General features: G+C 46.6%; 2 protein-coding genes across 7 annotated transcripts in view; both read right to left on the bottom strand.

Annotated features, from left to right (window-relative positions):
• LOC113640009 (tissue factor-like) overlaps positions 1–1,903 on the bottom strand; it is a 3,320-nt gene extending 1,417 nt beyond the window's left edge. Inside the window, exons 1-4 of one of the 2 annotated variants that reach the window (XM_047806056.1) lie at positions 1,705–1,903; positions 1,086–1,197; positions 116–300; positions 1–34 (exon numbers count right to left, since the gene is read on the bottom strand). The exon at positions 1–34 is cut by the window's left edge and continues 145 nt beyond it. In XM_047806056.1, the coding sequence (XP_047662012.1) occupies positions 1–34; positions 116–300; positions 1,086–1,197; positions 1,705–1,759 (386 nt within the window). In that variant the 5' untranslated portion in view covers positions 1,760–1,903. The remainder of the gene's footprint in view (positions 35–115; positions 301–1,085; positions 1,198–1,704) is intronic. The other variant, XM_027142329.2, reaches the window with a different exon arrangement.
• A 3,872-nt stretch (positions 1,904–5,775) lies between these two features.
• Positions 5,776–25,000, bottom strand: part of LOC113640008 (alpha-actinin-4) — a 33,712-nt gene continuing 14,487 nt past the window's right edge. For 2 of the 5 annotated variants that reach the window (XM_027142325.2, XM_027142324.2), the window contains 20 exons: positions 18,068–18,182; positions 17,698–17,817; positions 17,320–17,406; positions 16,783–16,870; positions 16,273–16,351; positions 16,097–16,178; positions 15,806–15,891; positions 13,890–13,982; positions 13,554–13,784; positions 13,298–13,445; positions 13,056–13,206; positions 12,856–12,964; positions 12,369–12,509; positions 11,797–11,979; positions 11,570–11,704; positions 10,934–11,113; positions 10,633–10,779; positions 9,384–9,464; positions 8,632–8,790; positions 5,776–7,444 (listed from right to left, as the gene is read on the bottom strand). In XM_027142325.2, the coding sequence (XP_026998126.1) occupies positions 7,286–7,444; positions 8,632–8,790; positions 9,384–9,464; positions 10,633–10,779; positions 10,934–11,113; positions 11,570–11,704; positions 11,797–11,979; positions 12,369–12,509; positions 12,856–12,964; positions 13,056–13,206; positions 13,298–13,445; positions 13,554–13,784; positions 13,890–13,982; positions 15,806–15,891; positions 16,097–16,178; positions 16,273–16,351; positions 16,783–16,870; positions 17,320–17,406; positions 17,698–17,817; positions 18,068–18,182 (2,574 nt within the window). In that variant the 3' untranslated portion in view covers positions 5,776–7,285. Of the gene's footprint in view, positions 7,445–8,631; positions 8,791–8,969; positions 9,036–9,383; positions 9,465–10,632; positions 10,780–10,933; positions 11,114–11,569; positions 11,705–11,796; positions 11,980–12,368; positions 12,510–12,855; positions 12,965–13,055; positions 13,207–13,297; positions 13,446–13,553; positions 13,785–13,889; positions 13,983–15,401; positions 15,488–15,805; positions 15,892–16,096; positions 16,179–16,272; positions 16,352–16,782; positions 16,871–17,319; positions 17,407–17,697; positions 17,818–18,067; positions 18,183–25,000 lie in introns of all 5 variants that reach the window. The other 3 variants (XM_027142327.2, XM_027142328.2, XM_027142326.2) reach the window with 3 other exon arrangements.

The following is a 25,000-nucleotide window of genomic DNA, read 5'->3' as shown; positions in this document are numbered from 1 at the left end:
AACTGTACACTGAACTGTGGAGCTCTGATTACAGCTGCAACACAACATGTACAACATTAACTGTGGGTTACACACAGGCAGACATACAGGGGAAAGGGGTAATAAGCACACATACTGTCATTATAGGGGCAGAATCGCTTAGACTGGGTGCGTGGGAGCTCGGTGGGGTCAAAGGTCATAACCTCAGTCACAACATCTGCAGTGTACGCAGCTTTAAGGTCACTGAGGTCTTCTGTGAGGTCACATTCCAGATGAGAGATTTGGATGCAATGAGGATTCCTCAGTCTATCTCTCCCTACCCTGAAACACACACACACACATACATAATAATACTACTGTGTATGTAAGAGATAAGTAATGTAATGTGTGTGTGCGTGTTTGTGTGTTGAACTGACTTACCGGGAGAACTCCACAGTGTGTGTGTGTGTGTGTGTGTGTGTGTGTGTTGAACTGACTTACCGGGAGAACTCCACAGTGTGTGTGTGTGTGTGTGTGTGTGTGTGTGTGTGTGTGTGTGTGTGTGTGTGTGTGTGTTGAACTGACTTACCGGGAGAACTCCACAGTGTGTGTGTGTGTGTGTGTGTGTGTGTTGAACTGACTTACCGGGAGAACTCCACAGTGTGTGTGTGTGTGTGTGTGTGTGTGTGTGTGTGTGTGTGTGTGTGTGTGTGTGTGTTGAACTGACTTACCGGGAGAACTCCACAGTGTGTGTGTGTGTGTGTGTGTGTGTGTGTGTGTGTGTGTGTGTGTGTGTGTGTGTGTGTTTCTTACTTAGCGGGAGATATACACAGTGTGTGTGTGTGTGTGTGTGTGTGTGTGTGTGTGTGTGTGTGTGTGTGTGTGTGTGTGTGTGTGTGTGTTGAACTGACTTACCGGGAGATCTCCACAGTGTGTGTGTGTGTGTGTGTGTGTGTGTGTGTGTGTGTTGAACTAACTTACCGGGAGAACTCCACAGTGTGTGTGTGTGTGTGTGTGTGTGTGTGTGTGTGTGTGTGTGTTGAACTGACTTACCGGGAGAACTCCACAGTGTGTGTGTGTGTGTGTGTGCGTGTGTGTGTGTGTGTGTGTGTGTTGAACTGACTTACCGGGAGAACTCCACAGTGTGTGTGTGGTCAGAGTCAGATCTCCAGGTCAGGATGGTTTTAAAGTTAAAAGATGTCCAGGTTACATTGTGAGCTCGGGGCAGATGAGAGCGACCTGAGAAGAGAAAAGACACTGAGTTATGAATCTAACAGTTTCACTCTCACTCGTCCTGTTAGCTTTATTGTTTAACATTGTTTAATTCTACGTCAAATTATGTCTGTATTATTCCTGCTGTTGTAATGTAAATGTTTACAGATGTTACAGCTTTTACACACAGATGTGTAACACACACGAGCTGAAGTCAGGACCTCAGTAGAGACTTTCATCTGGTGACGTAAAGACCTGATATACACACTGTTCTGTTTACGGATGTGTTACATTGTGTGTGTGTGTGTGTGTGTGTGTGTGTGTGTGTGTGTGTGTGTGTGTGTGTGTGTGTGTGTGTGTGTCTATACTTACCGGACCCTGAGCTGAAGAAGAACAGGAGAAAGTGACACACTGTTCTGTTTACGGATGTGTTACATTGTGTGTGTGTGTGTGTGTGTGTGTGTGTGTGTGTGTGTGTGTGTGTGTGTGTGTGTGTGTGTGTGTGTGTGTGTGTGTGTGTGTGTGTATACTTACCGGACCCTGAGCTGAAGAAGAACAGGAGAAAGTGACACACTGAGATTCGCATCATTGCTCTGTTTAGCCTTTTATTCCGTTATTGAAGTGTTTCCGGTTCAAATTAACGTAATAATCCTCGTGTGTGAGTGTGTGTGTGTGTGTGTGTGTGTGAGTGTGTGTGATATGTAGTGATGAAGAATTTTTTAGGAAACGAATTCCTCCAGGTCGTTAGCCACGCCCCCTCAGTGGACAAGCGCAATAGTGGGCGGGGACTCAGAGGGTCTCAGTCATGTTCCTATTGCCTAGTAAGAGTGCACGTGGATCATAAGAAATTCCCCTTGTTACCATGTATGGTCATCCGGAGCAGCACTAATATACACACACACACACACACACACACACACACACACACACACACACACACACATTTTCTATATAATTATATTAAACATTAAGATTCTTTTTTTAAATTGACTTTTAGTAAATTTAAATGAGTAATAAATCACTAAAATGTGATGAACCGTGAATTTATAGAAGTGTGTCTAGTGTACCCATACAATCTGGTGTGTGTGTAGATGTGTGTGTGTGTGTGTGTGTGTGTGTGTGTGTGTGTGTGTGTGTGTGTGTGTGTGTGTGTGTGTGTGTGTATGTGCGTACGTGTGTGTATGTGTGTGAGTGTGTGTTTACAGGGTTATATGTGTGTGTGTGTGTGTACGTGTGTGTGTTTACGTGTGTATATGTGTGTGTGTGTGTGTGTGTGTGTGTGTGTATGTGCGTACGTGTGTGTATGTGTGTATGTGTGTGAGTGTGTGTTTACAGGGTTATATGTGTGTATGTGTGTGTACGTGTGTGTGTTTACGTGTGTATATGTGTGTGTGTGTGTGTGTGTGTGTGTGTGTGTGTGTGTGTGTGTGTGTGTGTGTGTGTGTGTGTGTGTGTGTGTGTGTAAATGTTTCAGTAGTTATCATGTTTGTCTTGTTGGTCCAGCAGTGACTGGAGGTTTGACTAGAGGCAGGTCAGAGCTGTTAGTGTTGGTGAGCAGATCTACATCCCGAGCTGCAGTCTGTGAGCTTAACCTTAAGCCTGAGGTTCTCCATCCTGCTCCAGTCAGTCCAGCTCAGCCTGGTGTCTTGATGAAGGATGAAGATGACCTGTGGCAGACCGCCACACTGCTGTGTGTACGTCTACCGATCTGATCAAGTCATACTTGATATCATGCAGTTAAAACAAAAGGTATATTCTAGAACCCAGCGGTGTGAGACTGTGACCCCTGTGCTATAGAGAAATCTTTTTTTTCTTAAAGTGTACAGATTTCTTCTGCAAATCGAACCATTCTGAAGCATGAATACAGGAACCTCCTCAGATAAAAGATTCAGATTAGTTTTATTGCTGGTGCTGCTTCTTTTCTACACACTTCATTTCTTTATTCTTTACCAAGAAACAAAGAAACACCTTAAAAGATTTAAATAAGTTCATTTCAGAGTAACAGGTTAGTTGAACACAGCACGTTTTGGATCCCACTAATGAGGTTAAGGTGTGTGTCTGATCTTCATGCAGAACATTCCTGCAGAAGTGTGAGGCTGAGTAAAGAAGTGAAGTGAAACACTCAGGACTCAGCGCTGCACATTCTAATATTCGACTGCTGGATAAATAAAATATGCAGTTGATTAAAAACATTTCTTTTGCAAAATTAAATCAAAACTAAGAACTGCAAAAGAATTAATCGCTCTTTTCTCTGTAAGATCTGCATGAAGTTATTAAACCAAAAGGCTGACAGACAGACAGACAGAGAGTCTGACAGAGAGACAGAGACTGACAGAGAGACAGACAGAGACAGACAGAGACAGACAGAGAGATAGAGAGACAGACAGAGAGACAGACAGAGAGTCTGACAGAGAGACAGAGACTGACAGAGAGACAGACAGAGACAGACAGAGAGATAGAGAGACAGACAGAGAGACAGACAGAGAGACAGACAGAGAGATTGACAGAGAGACTGACAGAGACAGACAGAGAAACAGAGAGAGACAGACAGAGAGTCTGACAGAGAGACAGAGACTGACAGAGACAGACAGAGAGACAGACAGAGAGTCTGACAGAGAGACTGACAGAGACAGACAGAGAGACAGAGACTGACAGAGACAGACAGAGAGACAGACAGAGAGTCTGACAGAGAGACTGACAGAGACAGACAGAGAGACAGAGACTGACAGAGACAGACAGAGAGACAGAGACTGACAGAGACAGACAGAGAGACAGACAGAGAGTCTGACAGAGAGACTGACAGAGACAGACAGAGACAGACAGAGAGACAGATGGACGTGTACAGTGTTGTATAAAGTAGTAGAAAGCAATACTCAGTAAAAGTACAAGTGTCGTACTAGAAACAGACTTCAGTAGAAGTGAAAGTCACCTTTTAGAATATTACTGAAGTAAAAGTCTTAAAGTATCTGATATTTACTGTACTTAAGTATCAAAAGTCATTTTCTGATATTTAATGTACTTAAGTATTTGAAGTAAAAGTAAAAAGTAAAATGTCAGTGATTTTCAGTAGGTATAAGATCAGGGGCAGTTCTAGGGTTTCATCTTTAGGGGTTTTATCCCTCAGTGAGAATTTAAAACAAGAAGACTTTTATATTATATATTATATGACTACACAGTAAGCCAAAAGTTATGGTGTTATTAAATGGTAAAAGTGGACACCAAAATTTTATGCATGATGTAATGATGCCAGTCTTGACTCAGATCAGTTCATGTGTGTGTGTGTTCTCTATAAACAGTGTGTCCGATGAATGACGTCATTAATAAACTAGTATTCACAAAGACAAAGACCAAATCAATAAATGTTATTTTTATTTAGTATTGTATGGATTGTTTGCATCACTATTTAGTTTGTGCTACAACTCTGGTAATAAGAATAGTGACATTTCACTGCTTTTGGTTGCCCCCGTTATAGATAAACGCCCCCAGCTCTGACTGCGCGTGCACGCTGCGCGTACCTGTGCTTCTCCGTACAGCGTGCGGAGCGTAATACAATCTAGGAGCAGTGATACACCAAACCTCCCTTATTACAGTCACACACATTTCTGCTGACTTTATTTTGTAGTAACGAGTAACGAAGACGTTTAGTGGGAATATAACGGAGTAAAAGTTTACTTTTTATCTCGGAAATGTAGTGGAGTAAAAGTGAAAGTTGTCATAAATTTAAATAGAGAAGTAAAGAACAGATTCGTGACATTTCTACTTAAGTACAGTAACGACGTGTTTATACTCCGTTACAACACTGCAGAGTCTGTAACAATGAGCTAAGTTAAAGACTTTAAATACATCAGACTGGACCTGAGAAAAAAGAGGAGTTAAAACACACTTTATAACAAACAATTAAAAATAACTTGTATTTTATTACTAAATGTTAATCATTTGAACCACTAAAGTATCAACTGCATCACACTGAACCCTGTGTGTCTCAGGAGAGTTTATAAGTCATGGGAAACTCTGAGACTTTCAGCTCATTTTAAATCTCTCTCTCTCTCTCTCTCTCTCTCTCACACACACACACACACACACACACACACACACACACACACACACACACAGAGCACCAATAAGGTTGTGCAGATGACTGTACTGTGTGAGCTGAGGCTGTCTCACTGCTGTGTTCTGGGAAACATCTGAGATCTGACCTTTGACACACGAGAAGCAAAATAAATGACGTGATCATTTGTATTCACCAACAAAAACCACAGGACAGGAAAGGACAGATTTCTCTGTGTATGTTGAGTCCCGCTTTGCATTTTTGGTAGCTGATGTCAGGATCACTGAGTGTCACATGATCACAGCACAATAATATTAACTGTGTCCCTCTAGCGCCACCTCTCTCTCTCACACACACACCATGTTTATGGAGGTTTAATGTGTTTTTAGTAGCTTTCTTTCCTTCAGTTTTCAGGTGTTTTTCTGTCCTCTTTAACATTTTATTAGAAACGTAGAGACGTTAAGCATCTTCAGAATTCACTTTACAGCTCAATAATAATGATTACGGTGCTGATGGAGCTGCAGGGTGAAGGGAAACCAGTCACACACACTTTCCTCCGTCACTTGTGTTTATTCACCGTTTAATTCTCCAGTACAGTTATAGTCACCCCATCATTGTAATATTAATAATGATAATTTGCATAGATCATTAGACAGCAATTTAATTTGATCATTAAGACATAATGGAATGTTCATTAAGACCCTGCCCACTCCATGCCCCCAACACCTCCACCCCAAACACCATGTCACAATCTTCAGATAAGATGGCAGGACTTTGGGACCATGCTTCAGCCCTGGAGGAGTGGACAAGAGGAGAAGTGAGCACAGGCCGTGTGCTTTAGCATTAAGTCACCACACGTGTCTCCGCCCCAACGTCTGCTATAGGCATGTGCCGATCATCAGCTGTGATTTATTTATAATCCCCAGAGTTAAGATTCTCCTCGGGGGCAATTTGAAAACACTTGCTCACTACCTAGGCAGCCTAATTCTAACTAAGGGGTCAGTAGTCTGCCTAAGTAGGGAGCATGCTAAGAGGCGGTCCCTTATTTTGACACATATATAGCACATGTTCCTCAGTGAATCACCAACAACCCCAGAGTTCTGTACGCTACACGAGTGTGAAAAACCTGGTGAATGAGGATTTTTTTTTAAAGAATATAATCTTTTTTTTTTTTCTTTAAATACAAACTTTCTATATCAACATAAACTGATAAAAACTTACAAATATCATGATATGAAAGATTACCATGGATCGGCACATGCCTGGCCAAGCGCAATGTTTATTTTATGTTATAATGGAATTTGTAAAGCTGCTGCATCATGGTTTATTACAGTGTGTGTGTGTGTGTGTGTGTGTGTGTTAACACAATGAGTATGTACAGCACAGAAAAACCCACAACTCACACTGCAGCAAGGAAATCAATACAATAACAGACCAGAGTGGAGTGCGCTCACACACACACACACACACACACACCTCCTTAACTCTCATCCATTTTATTTCCCAGCTCATGCCACCCATACCATGTTCTTTCCTATACTGGTCTATTGGTCAAACCCTCACTAAGCCCCGCCCACACCTTAACCATAGCAACAAACAAAACATAAGCAGGTATAATAATGGGAATAACTTGCACTCGCTGTGTTGTGTATTTGAAACAAGGCTGAAACCCAGATTTCGCTACAGCACCAACGTTCACACTAATAATCTATTTCAAATTCTTTAATTCATTTCTGACCCAATTTCCTACACACACTCCTGCTGGTGAGAAATCTCAACTAATTAATACTAAATTATAAAGAAAATAATTGTATCCATTTAACTGAATGAACACTAAGAAGTGAGCAATGTTTCTAAGAACACCCCCCCCCCCCATCACTTCCTGTCACACATACGCGCGCACACACACATGAACACATTGCAGACACTGGCCCCACCCCTCAGATGTGCTTTTAGTCCCATAAAACTCCACCCCTCCTTGGAGGAAAAGAGATGAAGGACAGGAAATGGAGATGTGGGAATGGAAAGGTGGAGATGGAGGAGTAAGCCAGAACTAGGGCCCTTTTAGAGGTCGCTCTCTCCATAAAGAGCGGTGGAGAAAGACATGTAGTCGAGGGCACCGGGCACAGCGTCACTCCCTCTGTAGGGCGCCATGCGGGAGATACAGTATTCAGCCTGATCTGGGGGCAGCTCGCGCCTCAACTCCTCCGCAGTGATGTAATTCTACAGACAGACAGACAGACAGACAGACAGTTACAGCAGTGTTTAAACTTCTTAATGACTTCATCAACTTTAATCTCTGAGCAGGTGATCTGTAGCTTCCAAAGCAAATTTGAACAAAAGCACTGACCTTATGGCATTTTATACACGTGTCAGTCTCTCTCACACACACACACACGCAGACACACACACACGCAGACACACACACACGCAGACACACACACACGCAGACACACACACACGCAGACACACACACACGCAGACACACACACACGCAGACACACACACACGCAGACACACACACACGCAGACACACACACACGCAGACACACACACACGCAGACACACACACACGCAGACACACACACACGCAGACACACACACACGCAGACACACACACGCAGACACACACACACGCAGACACACACACACGCAGACACACACACACACAGACAGACACACACACAGACAGACACACACACACGCAGACACACACGCACGCAGACACACACGCACGCAGACACACACGCACGCAGACACACACGCACGCAGACACGCACGCAGACACACACACGCAGACACACACACGCAGACACACACACACACACACGCAGACACACACACACACACACACGCAGACACACACGCAGACACACACGCACACAGACACACACACGCGCGCGCAGACACACACACACACACGCAGACACACACACACGCACGCAGACACACACACGCAGACAGACACGCAGACACGCACGCAGACAGACACGCAGACACACGCAGACGAAGACGCAGACACACGCACGCAGACACGCACGCACGCAGACGCAGGCACGCGCGCACGCAGACACACACGCAGACGCACGCAGACGCACGCATGCAGACACACACGCAGACACACGCAGACACACGCACGCAGACGAAGACACGCACGCAGACACACACGCAGACACGCGCGCGCACGCAGACACGCACGCACGCAGACACACACGCAGACACACGCACGCAGACGAAGACACGCACGCAGACGCACGCAGACGCAGACACGCACGCAGACGCACGCAGACGCAGGCACGCAGACACGCGCGCGCACGCAGACACGCACGCAGACGCAGACACGCAGGCACGCACGCGCACGCACACGCACGCAGACACACACGCGCACGCAGACACACACACAGACGTACCTTGTCTCCAGCGAGGATCTTGAAGGAGGCAATGACCTGGTCTGCTGTGTCGGTGTCTGTCGTTTCCCTGGACATGAAGTCAATGAAGGCCTGGAAGGTCACAGCCCCAGTGCTGTTGGGGTCCACAATGGCCATAATGCGGGCAAACTCAGCATCGCCCTGGCAACAGGAATGGAAAGGTCAACCCAATCCAAACATCTCAGGGTATCACATACAAACACACACTCAATTTCATTGAGAACTGTTTCAGTGTTATTATCTGTATTACATAAAGATATAAGTAGTGAGAACATTCAGCACATCAGCATGACACAGTGAGACACAGTGAGACAGAGTACCAGGCTGTTGCCAGTGGAAATGAGCAGCGCGCGAAAATCGTCCAAGTCCATGATCCCAGTGCGCTTCTGTACGGCGGTAGAGCGAGGGATGAGGAAGAGGAAGGAACGCAGCCACAAAGTGAGACAGAAGAGGAGACAAAGATGTAATTGCCAGGCAAGACAGATGGAAATGGACAGACAGTTATGGCAGAATGAGGGGAAAAACAGAACAGAAGAGCAGTGTTAGAGACATCAGCACTGAGCTGGGCAGCAGAGGGTAGTGTAACAAGTGGAGAAGGGTAATAGCAAGGATGGGAAGGGGCTGGTGTGGGTCGATTGGGTCACAAGCAGCTGAAGGCGCAAAGAAAAGCATAAGAACATATGAACACTCATTCAGCGAGGAGCAGCAGCATGTCCGCTTCTTAAGCTCGTTACCTGTTTGTTGTTCTCCACGTCGTAACCCAGACTGATCAAACATGCCTTGAATTCCTCGGCTATCAATGTGCCGCTGTGGTCCTGCAGTCGGCCAATCACACGACAGATCACACCGGAACAACCAATCACACGGCATTGAGCACAGAACAGATGCAGATGGACATCACACAACATCATGCATGGGATGGACATGAAGACATAAAGGGGGGAAACAAATGACATGGACATCAAACTAAAGGTATGATGGGTAATTATAGCAAAATCTACCAGTTTAAACTAGTTCACATTAAAGTATAAAAACTGTGTTCTAAATATTAACTTTTAAAATACATGAAATAAACAAACAAAACGTACTAAAGGAAACCTTCTGATGATGCAGTGACATGCTGAACATTTCACATCACACACACACACACACTCTGACAGAAGTGATTACACCCCTCACATTTTTATAAATATTGTATTACACCTTTTCTTGTGACACTGAAGTACTGACTCTGTGCTCCAGTGTAAAGTAGTGAGTGTTCAGCTTGTATATAACAGTGTACATTTTCTGTCCCCTTAAAATAACTCAACACAGCCTTTAATGTCTAAACCGCTGGGCACAATAGTAAGTTGGGGGGTGTGTGTGTGTGTGTGTGTGTGTGTGTGTGTGTGTGTGTCACCCTGTCAGTGCTCAGACTACACACCGAACACTGCATCAGATTGGTCTGTATGGCTGTTGTCCCAGAAGGAAGCCTACACAGTTAGCTGAAGACAAGCAGAATAAGGACATGGATTACCGAAACCATGTTATTTGGTTCAGATGGTGTCAAGTGTGTGTGTGGAGGCAAAGTGATGCCATCATGGAGGAGTGCAACAGAACTGTGACTCTCTGCTGAACTCCATGCCAAGAGAGTTAAGGCAACACAAAATATTGACACTTTGGGCCCAATTTGGACATTTCCACTTGGGGTGTACTTACTTTTGTGTCCAGCAGTTTAGACATTTACGCTGTCATAGACATGATTCTCATCATGTCACAAAATTCACTATAAATCATGTCAGGGCCTGACTGGCATGACCTGAAGGACAGATCTGATGATCATGTGACTTGCTGAGGTTCATCTCTCCATCACACACGCATTCCCAACATGCTGTTACTGTCATGTGAGCAGTGTGTCTCAGCTCAGTACCACCTCAGTGTTTAGAGCTGCATCATGTAAAAATGGCCCGTGTGTGTTGGTGTGCGCTCGTGTGTGTAAGTGACCTTGTCAAAGTGGTTGAAGGAGGCTCTGTACTCATGCAGCTGCTCCTGACTGATGCCTTTAGCGTCACGGGTCAGAATCTGGTTCTCAATCTCATTAATGGTGCGAGCAATTGTGGTGAGGAGCTGCTCCCATCCCACACGTAGGTGCTGCGGGGGGGGGGGGGGGGGACACGACACAGTGAGAGAGAGGGGGAGAGAAACAGAGACAGAGAGAGAAAGGGAGAGAGAAAGAAATTATAAATCCAATTATTACCCTACAGTAACAGATGAGCTGAAGGTGTGTGCGCTTGTGTGTGTGTACCTCCATGGTGTAAGCAGTGTATTTGTTGTCAAAGATGAGCGCCTCCTGGATGAGCTGATGATTTCCCTCCAACTGCTCGATGTTGGGCTTGTACTCGATGATGCTCTGTTCGTACTGACGCAGATGAGTGAGCTGATCCTCCAGAGTGCCGTTCATCTCAATCGATATCCGTCCAATCTCCTGCACACAGTCAGGAATGTGCTACACTTTATTTACACAAACAATTAACCATGGCCTCTAACTGTGGGAGAGCCTCTAACTGTGGGAGAGCCTCTAACTGTGGGAGAGCCTCTAACTGTGGGAGAGCCTCTAACTGTGGGAGAACCTCTAACTGTGGGAGAGCCTCTAACTGTGGGAGAGCCTCTAACTGTGGGAGAGCCTCTAACTGTGGGAGAACCTCTAACTGTGGGAGAGCCTCTAACTGTGGGAGAGCCTCTAACTGTGGGAGAGCCTCTAACTGTGGGAGAGCCTCTAACTGTGGGAGAGCCTCTAACTGTGGGAGAGCCTCTAACTGTGGGAGAACCTCTAACTGTGGGAGAGCCTCTAACTGTGGGAGAACCTTTAGGTTCTGTTTCAGCACAAATTCACAGAAGCAGAAACAAACCAGAAATTTAAAAATAGTTGATAAGTGTGTACCTCCATCTTGTTCTGGATCCAGGGTCCCACCATGTTAGCCTGGTTGGCAAACTGGCGTCTCAGATGATCGTTAGACTTTTGACGGCTGAGCTCCTCCTGCAGAGCTCCATCACGCTGAGGGACCAACTGCTGCACCTGCACACACACCATCCACATATAGGCCATAAGCTACTAGTGTGGTGTATTCTCTGTGACCATACGCTGTGTGTGTGTGTGTGTGTGTGTACCTTGTCCCACTTGTTGTCAATGCTGCTGGGTGTGATGGTGGTGTAGGGGTTGGTGCCGCTGAGCTTGATGCCGTTATACTGTGCAATCTTCTGCACCTCAGCCTGAATAGCCTGAATCGCCTCCCGCTCCTTATTCGCCTCCGGGAGAGTCGCCTTAAATTGCTCATGGGCTGTGATCAAACCCTAGACAGGGAGAGAGACACGGAGAGTGAGAGACAGGGAGAGTGAGAGACAGGGAGAGACAGGGAGAGAGAGAGAGAGACAGGGAGAGTGTGAGACAGGGAGAGTGAGAGACAGGGAGAGTGAGAGACAGGGAGAGTGAGAGAGTGAGAGACAGGGAGTGAGAGACAGGGAGAGTGAGAGAGTGAGAGACAGGGAGAGTGAGAGACAGGGAGAGTGAGAGACAGGGAGAGTGAGAGACAGGGAGAGTGAGAGACAGGGAGAGTGAGAGACAGGGAGAGTGAGAGACAGGGAGAGTGAGAGACAGGGAGAGTGAGAGACAGGGAGAGTGAGACAGCCTTAAACAACAATTCAAAGAGAGACAAAGTGACTAAGTGGCAGACAGGAGGTACCTGTATCTCCTCAATGTTGTGCACTATGAACATGTCCTGCAGGTCCTCCATCGCTCCCTCCATCCAGTTATTAAATGGAGCTGCTCGCTTTGCATACTCCAGGTAAAGCTCATCAATCGACTCCAGCTGTTTCTCGGTCCTCTACACACACACACACACACACACACACACACGAATCAGTTGAACAAACTTAGATGCTGAATCCATATAAAGCCTCAAGATTCTAAACTCTAAGCTGAATTTAAATACTTTGTTCTATCCAAGTCATTAGTGTTACTGTACTTCTGCATAATGTTGTACGTGTGTGTGCATGCGTGTGTGTGCGTAAAGCTGCACTTTGTTGCCCTCTGCAGGTGTGGTGAGGTTTATTGTTCTTCCAAATACACATCTTTTCTCTTTATAAGAAGCCCTGTATAATAATAATAATAATAATAATAATAATAATAATAATAATACTACAAGACTCAGTGTTATTTCTCTTTTTCACCTCAAGCGACTCTCTGCGGTTCTGGGTCAGAGCTCCCAGCACGTCCCACTGCTCACAGATCTTCTGACATCGAGCATTTACACTTGGAGAGTCGTAGTAGTCCAGCTCACTGTAACACACAGACACAACACACACGCTACAGATTGTGTTTCTCTCAGAGCTCCTTGAGAAGTGTGTAAAGCAGTGGATGGTGTGTGTACTTGAGTTCCTGTGCGATGGCAGCGATCTGCTCCACACGGTCCTGGTGAGCAGCGAGGTCACTCTCAAATGCCTCATGTTTCTTCAGCAGAGCTTTAATCTCAGACAGAGATGCTCTCTCATAGTCCTTCTGATTCAACATGCTCTCCTTCCCTATATATAAACAAGTGTTCAGTTTACTCAACATACAGGAATTGGTGTGGAATTCTCAGACGTGTGTGTGCATGTGTGTGTGTGTGTGTACCATCAGTCCAGCTCTCATGTATAGCTGCTTTCTGGCGGAATTTCTCGGCAAGGTGATCGAGTCTCTCCAGTCTGCGAATTTCATTCAGTAGCCATTCCTCATAGCCTTTCTCCGCCCCCTCCAGATTATGCCACGCCCCATTAATGTCCTGACCACAAAATCACATCTTATTTATACACTGAAGGTGTGTGTGAGACATACAGAGCCTATATGTTTAAGTGTTGTGTGTGAGGTATTTAGAGCCTGTGTGACTTACAGACACCATCTTCCCCTCAGAGGGCATGAACGCCGGCCGGTTACTGAGCCGCAGTTTGGTCTGCAGCGTGTTAAAGTTGATCTCCAGCTGACATTTCTCCTGGACTTTAGGAGGTTTATGAACTCTACGATAATCTCTGAAGTCCTCCAGCTTCTGCTGCATCTCAACCATTGTCTTTTCTGGAGCTCTGTTCTCCAGCCATGGGATTGTTCTCCTGATCCACTCCAACAACTACACACACACACACACACACACACAGACACACACACAGAGTAAGGAACAACAGATATTATAAGCAATTAATTGTGTACACACTTGAGCACACACAGTACTCACATCACTGGCGAGTTTCTCATAGTCCTCCATCAGTTGTTCGTTCTCCTGATTGACCGCGAGAACCTTACAGATGCGATTAGCTGCTGTCTCGGCCTATAAGAGAGCAGAACACTCAGTGGTGTGTAAAGACTATCATTCTTCATGTCTCTCACAAACACACACGTGCACCAGTAATCTGCGGTGAGGCCGGATAACACACCTGACCTACAGGTATATCTGCTCTTCAGTGTGTGTACACTTCACTAACTGTCTGCTTACTGTAACCATACTCTGTGTGTGTGTGTGTGTGTGTGTGTGTGTGTGTGTGTGTGTGTGTGTGTGTGAGACAGAGAGAGAGATGGGGTTTGTCAGAGAAGGTGACATCAGTCATGTAGTTTGAATGTGCACAAACACACAGTGTTCAACACTTCGGCATGTGCTGATGATCAGTGACATCACAGAGACTCTATAGTGCCTTGTGAGTGCTTTTATCTGGGAATATTAAACCTTTCATCCTGTCACTCACTAAATAAGTGCTGCAATGAGCTGTGACACTGAAGGATGGCGCTGCAGCACACCACATTAGACTGATTATAACGTGTTTTCTGTGTTCAGCACTATAGAACACCTCACGATCAAAACACAGCGATTTAACCAGCGTTTACATCCAAACTTCTGTACATCACAATAAATAGATTTTAGGTTTTTTTTAAACGGAGCTGCCTTGTGCTACATCTGTGTATAATGGGAGTAGAATATCAACACATGCCAGCTGAACACACACCTGAACACACACCTGAATGACCCTAAACTTCAGCTCCTAGTCAGTGTAACAGAGTAAGCAATGCTGCATGCTAACACCACTAGCATTAGTGAAAGGGTGAGATGCTAAACTCCAAAACAATGTGTGTTTAAAGTCTGCATGCTGAGTATTATCATCATCATCATCGTTTTGTTTTTTTAAAGCAAACACCAAAATGCATTCTGGGTTTGTGTACCGCTAGTGACCGCCCTCTTCAGGAGCTCATACTAAACACTGAAATAAAGAAGATCATCAAAAACACAATAAAATAAATAAATGACAAAATTAAACAGTTCCAATCATCAAGCCGCACAAACATTTAACACTTCCTCTCATTCCTAGTTCATCCCTAACCCTAGGGTTAAAGTTACAGTAGGTGCTTTATATTTATAACTTATATTAATGTTAATACTTTAATTAGCTATATTAATAAATAGTTGTTTTTTATTTTAATATGAAAAGCTTGACACACTCTGGGTCTCAAACAACCACAGATATTACATCATTTCTTTCAGTACCATTCATACAGCCACCCTCGTTAGTTACTAAACACAAAGTATTGGCACCCCATTCAGCACCCATGAACGGGATGATATGTGGAGTCCCAAAACTTTTGGAATCAGTTTTATCCATAGTAATCTTAAATGAAACTATAAGAGCAGAGTGAGTAAAAGTGGTGAACTGCAGTGAAAGCCCAAAGGTCAGAGGTAAGGTTAGGAAATACTCCTCACCTTCTGAGCACCAGAGAAGGCGTGATAGAAGCAGGAAACGTACGTCATTATAGCCTTCTCATCCGGCCTGAGAGTACCGACGATATCTACAGCACAGCACAGAGATAGACGGGTAGGGAAGAAGACAGAGAGACAGAGGAAAAGAGAGAGAGAAAGAAGGCGGTGAAGCAATGTGTGATCAGTGAGCAGTCGTGTCAGCTGACACACAATGAGGGATTTTATTGGCTCCTTAGACGGCAGAAGCCCCACCCCTCACTGTGTAAAGAGTAAAAGCCCTGGTAAATCACCATGACGACCCCAGGGGAGAGAGTGAAAAAGCACAAGTCCACATGAGGGGAAAGCCATGCTGGAGAGAGCACAAGGGGCACGAGTGGTCAAAGGGGTCAAAGGTCAGGTGGTGGTACCTTCTGTGCTCCAGAAAATGCATGGTAGAAACTGGACACATAAGTCATTATAGCTTTCTCATCAGGACGAGCTGTGTTCACTATGTCTGTGGGGAAACACACGTTATAGACAAGTGCACTCACACATTGGGGGGGGGGGGGATCACACAGGTACAATACAGCTTACTCATGCATACATGCACACACAAGCGCAGGGAGACACACACATTAAAAACACAAACGCTGATACATTTTCCCACAGCCAAGCACACACACACACACACACACACACACAGTAGAAGGAGCTCATACCCTCTGCGTCCAGCATCTTGGGAATGTCCAGGTATTTCTCAGCCACTTCAAAGGCATTGTTCAGATTGGTAACAGGATCATCCTACACACACACAAAGTCTCATGTCATCTTTAAAATCAAAAGTGTGTGTGTGTGTGTGTGTGTGCGTGTGTGTGTGTGTGTGTGTGTGTGTGACCTTGCGGAGTTTGTCGTAGTTGATCAGCTCAGGTCTGTGTCTGTGAATCAGAGCATTAAAGGCCAAACCATCCTTCCAGCTGCAGTGAGATGAATGAAAGGAACAGGGACAAAGAGGCAAAGAGAGAGACATGAGACGGTTATTAGTAGTAGTGTATGTTCCAGCAGTGGTCAATAGGGGGCAGTGTTATATAGGGAATATGTGCGTGTCAGTGTGGAATTCACTTTTGTGTTATTGAGTGTTCCATTAAATCTTTTTAATTAATCTGACCACTTCATCAGAATCTTAACCCCATAATAAACATTACATTTATAACGGAGTGACATAGTCCACCCTGATGAAAGTTATTACACACAATGAGGGGAACCGTTTACTACATAGTTCACTATTCTAAGGGATTTGTTCACATGTGAAATCCCACAATAAGTTCTAGCATCTCCATAAAGGAATAAAGATCATATAGCACAGGGAGCATAGTGCAGGGTGGAGGTGGAGGGGAGTAAGAAGTACCTGATGTGGAAGTTCTGTACATTGACGTTTTTGTACGGAGCCGTTTTCCTCTGACACCACAACAACAACCCCTCTTTAGCGGAGGTCTCTGGGTGACAGACAGACAATAGGATTTGTACTCGTTAGGGCTTGTGGTTAAGTGCATGCTTCACATTCCCAGACCTAGTGTGTGAACTAGAAGTATGAAGAAATATGTTAAAGGTGAACACCAGCAGACCGGTGCTAACATGCTAGCAATTTATTAGCACTGCTAGCAAACTTGTGTAGCCGCTACCCTGTTGCTATCGTAGCCACAATGTACAAGGGGTTTGTTTTCAATGCAGCTGTTTTCCATTCTCTGCTTCCCCTGAGGACACAACAGACAGAGCTGTGTGTGTGTGTGTGTGTGTGTGTATGTGTAAAATGTTCACCACCTGCAATGCAGTATAGTTAGGTTTCAATAGAACAGTCAGATAAAGGAGTGTGGTTGAGAGAGAGAGAGAGAGAGAGAGAGAGAGAGAGAGAGAGAGAGAGAGAGAGAAGGCAGATGAGTCTTACCCTCCACTGAGATATCCTGGATGGCAAAGCGGAGGATGATGGTCCAGATCATACCGAGGGTCATCTTCACATTACCATCAACAATTTCTACACACATACACAGAGACAGACACACACACACAAAATATCATGCTGCATTTTATGAGTGGAGCTGCTGTTTTTCTATGTGTTCATGGTTAAGGTTAACTGATAACACCTCTGTGTGTGTGTGTGTGTGTGTGTGTGTGTGTGTGTGTGTGTGTGTGTGTGTGTGTGTGTAGGCAGGACAGAGAGAAGGCTGAACATTCTGCCAGCACATTGTATAGTATGTTTAGTATGTATTCGTAACAATGTGTGTATGCATTGAGTGAGTGAGTGAGTGAGTGAGTGAGTGTTCACCCTCAGCTCCAATAGATACTAGTTTGACTCCTTTGCTGGCAATGAAGTCAAGTGCTTTGTTGACATTGTTGATCTTGTGCACTCTCATCTTCCCTCGCTCAGGTTTGGGTAACCGCTCTCCTACACACAGGGGGACACACACAGGGGGACACACACACAGGGGGACACACAATTAACACACAGAACTTCATGTACATGTTTATTCAGCACATGCTCCCTCAGTAAGGAGACACACTATACTAGTGAACACACACATTAATGAGTCGTGACATGGAGAAGTCGAACGCTGCTCAGCGAGTGCTGTGCTCAGACTGGACTAAAGAGGTCTGCAGCATGATTAAACATGGAGTGTGTGGAGTTTCAGCCTCACCTGAGATGACCTCAAGCAGCAGCATGAGCTTCAGGCCATCTCTGAAGTCCTCCTCAATGTTCTCAATCTGAGTTCCAGCTTTACGCAGGTGAGAGTTACACCATGCTGTGAATGTCTGCAACACAGGAAGTGACATCAGACACAGGAAGCAGCTATACTGATGACATCCACAAAAAGAAACAGACAATTCTTTGTCCTAAATCACTTACATTCCTGTCCCACACTATGTAGAGCACTAAATTAGGCCACAGTGTGTGTTTAACAAAAACCATTACAATCATCAGTGCACGCACACACACACACACGCGCACACACAAACACACACCCCACCATGTTGTAAAAAGTATTACACATCCTTACACACACACACACACACACACACAGCACAAACTCAGGCACAAACATACAATTTAAACATGCACAAAGAGTTCATTTAGCTTTGTGAATGAATCCCTTCAGTCATGAGTACTACAGGTTCCTAACACACACACACACAGGACATATAGTTAGGGTTAGAAAACTTGCTGCACATATGCACTGAACTCTATTAGACACTTCTGAACGCAACCCTAACCCTATACCCACTCACACAATAATGATGTCATGTAGAAATATTTAGGTCACACACACAGACACAGAGACAGAGACATACATACACACACACACACACACACACACAGACATACACACACACCCACCCAGAGACACACACCATGAAACCCAGAGACACACACCATGAAACCCAGAGACACACACCATGAAACCCAGAGACACACACCATGAGACCCAGAGACACACACAGACCCGGAGACACACACCATGAAACCCAGAGACACACACCATGAAACCCAGAGACACACACCATGAGACCCGGAGACACACACCATGAAACAGAGACACACAGACCCGGAGACACACACCATTAAACACAGAGACACACAGACCCAGAGACACACACCATTAAACACAGAGACACACAGACCCAGAGACACACACCATGAAACACAGAGACACACACACAGACCCAGACCCACACACACAGACCCAGACCCCCACACACAGACCCAGACCCCCACACACAGACCCAGACCCCCACACACAGACCCAGACCCCCACACACAGACCCAGACCCCCACACACAGACCCAGACCCCCACACACAGACCCAGACCCCCACACACAGACCCAGACCCCCACACACAGACCCAGACCCACACACACAGACCCAGACCCACACACACAGACCCAGACCCACACACACAGACCCAGACCCACACACACAGACCCACACACACAGACCCAGACCCACACACACAGACCCAGACCCACACACACAGACCCAGACCCACACACCATGAAACAGTGATCAAATTCATTTCCTAATGTTCCATATAGACTACAGATTTAAAATAGAGTGGCCACACCCTATACAGGCTCGCTCGCTTGAGTCTCTCTCTCTCTCTCACACACACACACCACTCCTGAAAGCGAGTGTGTCGACATGACTGGGTGTGACAGCACTTGCCAGGTAACATGTGCACACACATTTCTAGACTATTAACATATTTCATATAGTTCAACTATTTAGTGCAGTGTTAGGGGTGTGTGAGGATTTTAAATAAACGCACATTTATTCCCCCCACACACAGATTTATAGGTCTGTCAGTGATACACACACACACACACACACACACACACACACACACACACACACACACACCTACCTACACACACACACCCACACACACCAGTGTAGTGTAGTAACAAGTACCATTTATTGCCTTCTGATCAGTGTATAAAGCATTGTTATATCCTTCACACAGACACAGGGCTTGTGCAGCTGCATGGTGAAAACTTTATAAGCATAATGTCACTGTTTAATACTGTCTGTCTGCCCGTCTGCCTATACACACACACGCCTGTCTGCCCGTCTGCCTATACACACACACGCCTGTCTGCCCGTCTGCCTATACACACACACGCCTGTCTGCCCGTCTGCCTATACACACACACGCCTGTCTGCCCGTCTGCCTATACACACACACGCCTGTCTGCCCGTCTGCCTATACACACACACGCCTGTCTGCCCGTCTGCCTATACACACACACGCCTGTCTGCCCGTCTGCCTATACACACACACGCCTGTCTGCCCGTCTGCCTATACACACACACGCCTGTCTGCCCGTCTGCCTATACACACACACGCCTGTCTGCCCGTCTGCCTATACACACACACGCCTGTCTGCCCGTCTGCCTATACACACACACGCCTGTCTGCCCGTCTGCCTATACACACACACGCCTGTCTGCCCGTCTGCCTATACACACACACGCCTGTCTGCCCGTCTGCCTATACACACACACGCCTGTCTGCCCGTCTGCCTATACACACACACGCCTGTCTGCCCGTCTGCCTATACACACACACGCCTGTCTGCCCGTCTGCCTATACACACACACGCCTGTCTGCCTATACACACACACGCCTGTCTGCCCGTCTGCCTATACACACACACGCCTGTCTGCCCGTCTGCCTATACACACGCCTGTCTGCCCATACACACGCTTGTCTGCCCGTCTGCCTATACACACGCCTGTCTGCCCGCCTGCCTATACACACGCCTGTCTGTCCGCCTGCCTATACACACGCCTGTCTGTCCGCCTGCCTATACACACGCCTGTCTGTCCTCCTGCCTATACACACGCCTGTCTGTCCGCCTGCCTATACACACGCCTGTCTGCCCATACACACGCTTGTCTGCCCGTCTGCCTATACACACGCCTGTCTGTCCGCCTGCCTATACACACGCCTGTCTGCCCGCCTGCCTATACACACGCCTGTCTGTCCGCCTGCACACGCCTGTCTGTCCGCCTGCACACGCCTGTCCCCACACATGTCTGTCTGTCTCTCTGTCCCCACACGTGTCTGTCTGTCTCTCTGTCCCCACACATGTCTGTCTGTCTCTCTGTCCCCACACGTGTCTGTCTTTCCCCCTCAGGTCTGTGAGGTGCCATGCTTTTATCCAAAGACAAATCTGTGATGTTAGTGTGTGTTTTATTTGGTGTAGTTTGTACAGTGTACATGTTCTCAGTCCTACAGCCATGTTAGTGAGTGGAAGGTGTGTGTGTGTGTGTGTGTGTGTGTGTGTGTGTGTGTGTGTGTGTGTGTGTGTGTGTGTGTGTGTGTGTGTTTTAAGACTTCCTGTCTCTCTTTGGAATGCAGTGATATTTGTTGACGTGTTTATGCAGTTTCCTGTAATTGTGCAACTCTGAAAGGCTCCAGTTTCACACTTACTGACCAAAACACACACACACGACTCTCACACAGACAGGGTCACACACATAGGGTCACTCACGGACAGTGTCTCTCTCTCAAACACACACACACAGTGTCTCTCACTCACACACACAGTGTCTCTCACTCACACACACAGTGTCTCTCACTCACACACACAGTGTCTCTCACTCACACACACAGTGTCTCTCACTCACACACTCACAGTGTCTCTCACACACACACTCACAGTGTCTCTCACTCACACACACACTCACAGTGTCTCTCACTCACACACACACTCACAGTGTCTCTCACTCACACACACACTCACAGTGTCTCTCACTCACACACACAGTGTCTCTCACTCACACACACAGTGTCTCTCACTCACACACACAGTGTCTCTCACTCACACACTCACAGTGTCTCTCACACACACTCACAGTGTCTCTCACACACACTCACAGTGTCTCTCACTCACACACACACACACAGTGTCTCTCACACACACACACAGTGTCTCTCACTCACACACACAGTGTCTCTCACTCACACACACAGTGTCTCTCACTCACACACACACACTCACAGTGTCTCTCACTCACACACACACACTCACAGTGTCTCTCACTCACACACACACACTCACAGTGTCTCTCACTCACACACACACACTCACACTGTCTCTCACTCACACACACACTCACACTGTCTCTCACTCACACACACACTCACAGTGTCTCTCACTCACACACACACTCACAGTGTCTCTCACTCACACACACACTCACAGTGTCTCTCACTCACACACACACTCACAGTGTCTCTCACTCACACACACACACTCACAGTGTCTCTCACTCACACACACACACTCACAGTGTCTCTCACTCACACACACACACTCACAGTGTCTCTCACTCACACACACACTCACAGTGTCTCTCACTCACACACACACTCACAGTGTCTCTCACTCACACACACACTCACAGTGTCTCTCACTCACACACACCCACTCAGTCTCTCACTCACACACACACTCACAGTGTCTCTCACTCACACACACACTCACAGTGTCTCTCACTCACACACACACTCACAGTGTCTCTCACTCACACACACACTCACAGTGTCTCTCACTCACACACACACTCACAGTGTCTCTCACTCACACACACACTCACAGTGTCTCTCACTCACACACACACTCACAGTGTCTCTCACTCACACACACACTCACAGTGTCTCTCACTCACACACACACTCACAGTGTCTCTCACTCACACACACACTCACAGTGTCTCTCACTCACACACACACTCACAGTGTCTCTCACTCACACACACACTCACAGTGTCTCTCACTCACACACACACTCACAGTGTCTCTCACTCACACACACACTCACAGTGTCTCTCACTCACACACACACTCACAGTGTCTCTCACTCACACACACACTCACAGTGTCTCTCACTCACACACACACTCACAGTGTCTCTCACTCACACACACACTCACAGTGTCTCTCACTCACACACACACTCACAGTGTCTCTCACTCACACACACTCACAGTGTCTCTCACTCACACACACACTCACAGTGTCTCTCACTCACACACACACTCACAGTGTCTCTCACTCACACACACACTCACAGTGTCTCTCACTCACACACACACTCACAGTGTCTCTCACTCACACACACACTCACAGTGTCTCTCACTCACACACACACTCACAGTGTCTCTCACTCACACACACACTCACAGTGTCTCTCACTCACACACACACTCACAGTGTCTCTCACTCACACACACACTCACAGTGTCTCTCACTCACACACACACTCACAGTGTCTCTCACTCACACACACACTCACAGTGTCTCTCACTCACACACACACTCACAGTGTCTCTCACTCACACACACACTCACAGTGTCTCTCACTCACACACACACTCACAGTGTCTCTCACTCACACACACACTCACAGTGTCTCTCACTCACACACACACTCACAGTGTCTCTCACTCACACACACTCACAGTGTCTCTCACTCACACACACACTCACAGTGTCTCTCTCTCACACACACACACACTCACAGTCTCTCTCTCTCTCACACACACACTCACAGTCTCTCTCTCTCACACACACACACTCACAGTCTCTCTCTCTCACACACACACACTCACAGTCTCTCTCTCTCACACACACACACTCACAGTCTCTCTCTCTCACACACACACACTCACAGTCTCTCTCTCTCACACACACACACTCACAGTCTCTCTCTCTCACACACACACACTCACAGTCTCTCTCTCTCACACACACACACTCACAGTCTCTCTCTCTCACACACACACACTCACAGTCTCTCTCTCTCACACACACACACTCACAGTCTCTCTCTCTCACACACACACTCACAGTCTCTCTCTCTCACACACACACACTCACAGTCTCTCTCTCTCACACACACACTCACAGTCTCTCTCTCTCACACACACACACTCACAGTCTCTCTCTCTCACACACACACACTCACAGTCTCTCTCTCTCACACACACACACTCACAGTCTCTCTCACACACACACACTCACAGTCTCTCTCTCTCACACACACACTCACAGTCTCTCTCTCTCACACACACACACTCACAGTCTCTCTCTCTCACACACACACACACTCACAGTCTCTCTCTCTCACACACACACACTCACAGTCTCTCTCTCACACACACACACTCACAGTCTCTCTCTCTCACACACACACTCACAGTCTCTCTCTCTCACACACACACTCACAGTCTCTCTCTCTCACACACACACTCAAAGTCTCTCTCTCTCACACACACACTCACAGTCTCTCTCTCTCACACACACACTCACAGTCTCTCTCTCTCACACACACACTCACAGTCTCTCTCTCTCACACACACACTCACAGTCTCTCTCTCTCACACACACACTCACAGTCTCTCTCTCTCACACACACACTCACAGTCTCTCTCTCTCACACACACACTCACAGTCTCTCTCTCTCACACACACACTCACAGTCTCTCTCTCTCACACACACACTCACAGTCTCTCTCTCTCACACACACACTCACAGTCTCTCTCTCTCACACACACACTCACAGTCTCTCTCTCTCACACACACACTCACAGTCTCTCTCTCTCACACACACTCACAGTCTCTCTCTCTCTCACACACACTCACAGTCTCTCTCTCTCTCACACACACACTCACAGTCTCTCTCTCTCACACACACTCACAGTCTCTCTCTCTCACACACACACTCACAGTCTCTCTCTCTCACACACACACTCACAGTCTCTCTCTCTCACACACACACTCACAGTCTCTCTCTCTCACACACACACTCACAGTCTCTCTCTCTCACACACACACTCACAGTCTCTCTCTCTCACACACACACTCACAGTCTCTCTCTCTCACACACACACTCACAGTCTCTCTCTCTCACACACACACTCACAGTCTCTCTCTCTCACACACACACTCACAGTCTCTCTCTCACACACACACACACTCACAGTCTCTCTCTCACACACACACTCACAGTCTCTCTCTCACACACACACTCACAGTCTCTCTCTCTCACACACACTCACAGTCT

Source organism: Tachysurus fulvidraco, chromosome 22 (assembly GCF_022655615.1).
Source record: "Tachysurus fulvidraco isolate hzauxx_2018 chromosome 22, HZAU_PFXX_2.0, whole genome shotgun sequence".
Taxonomy (NCBI): Eukaryota; Metazoa; Chordata; class Actinopteri; order Siluriformes; family Bagridae; genus Tachysurus; species Tachysurus fulvidraco.
Note: the sequence above shows the minus strand (reverse complement) of the source record. Positions and strands in the feature narration are given on the sequence as shown.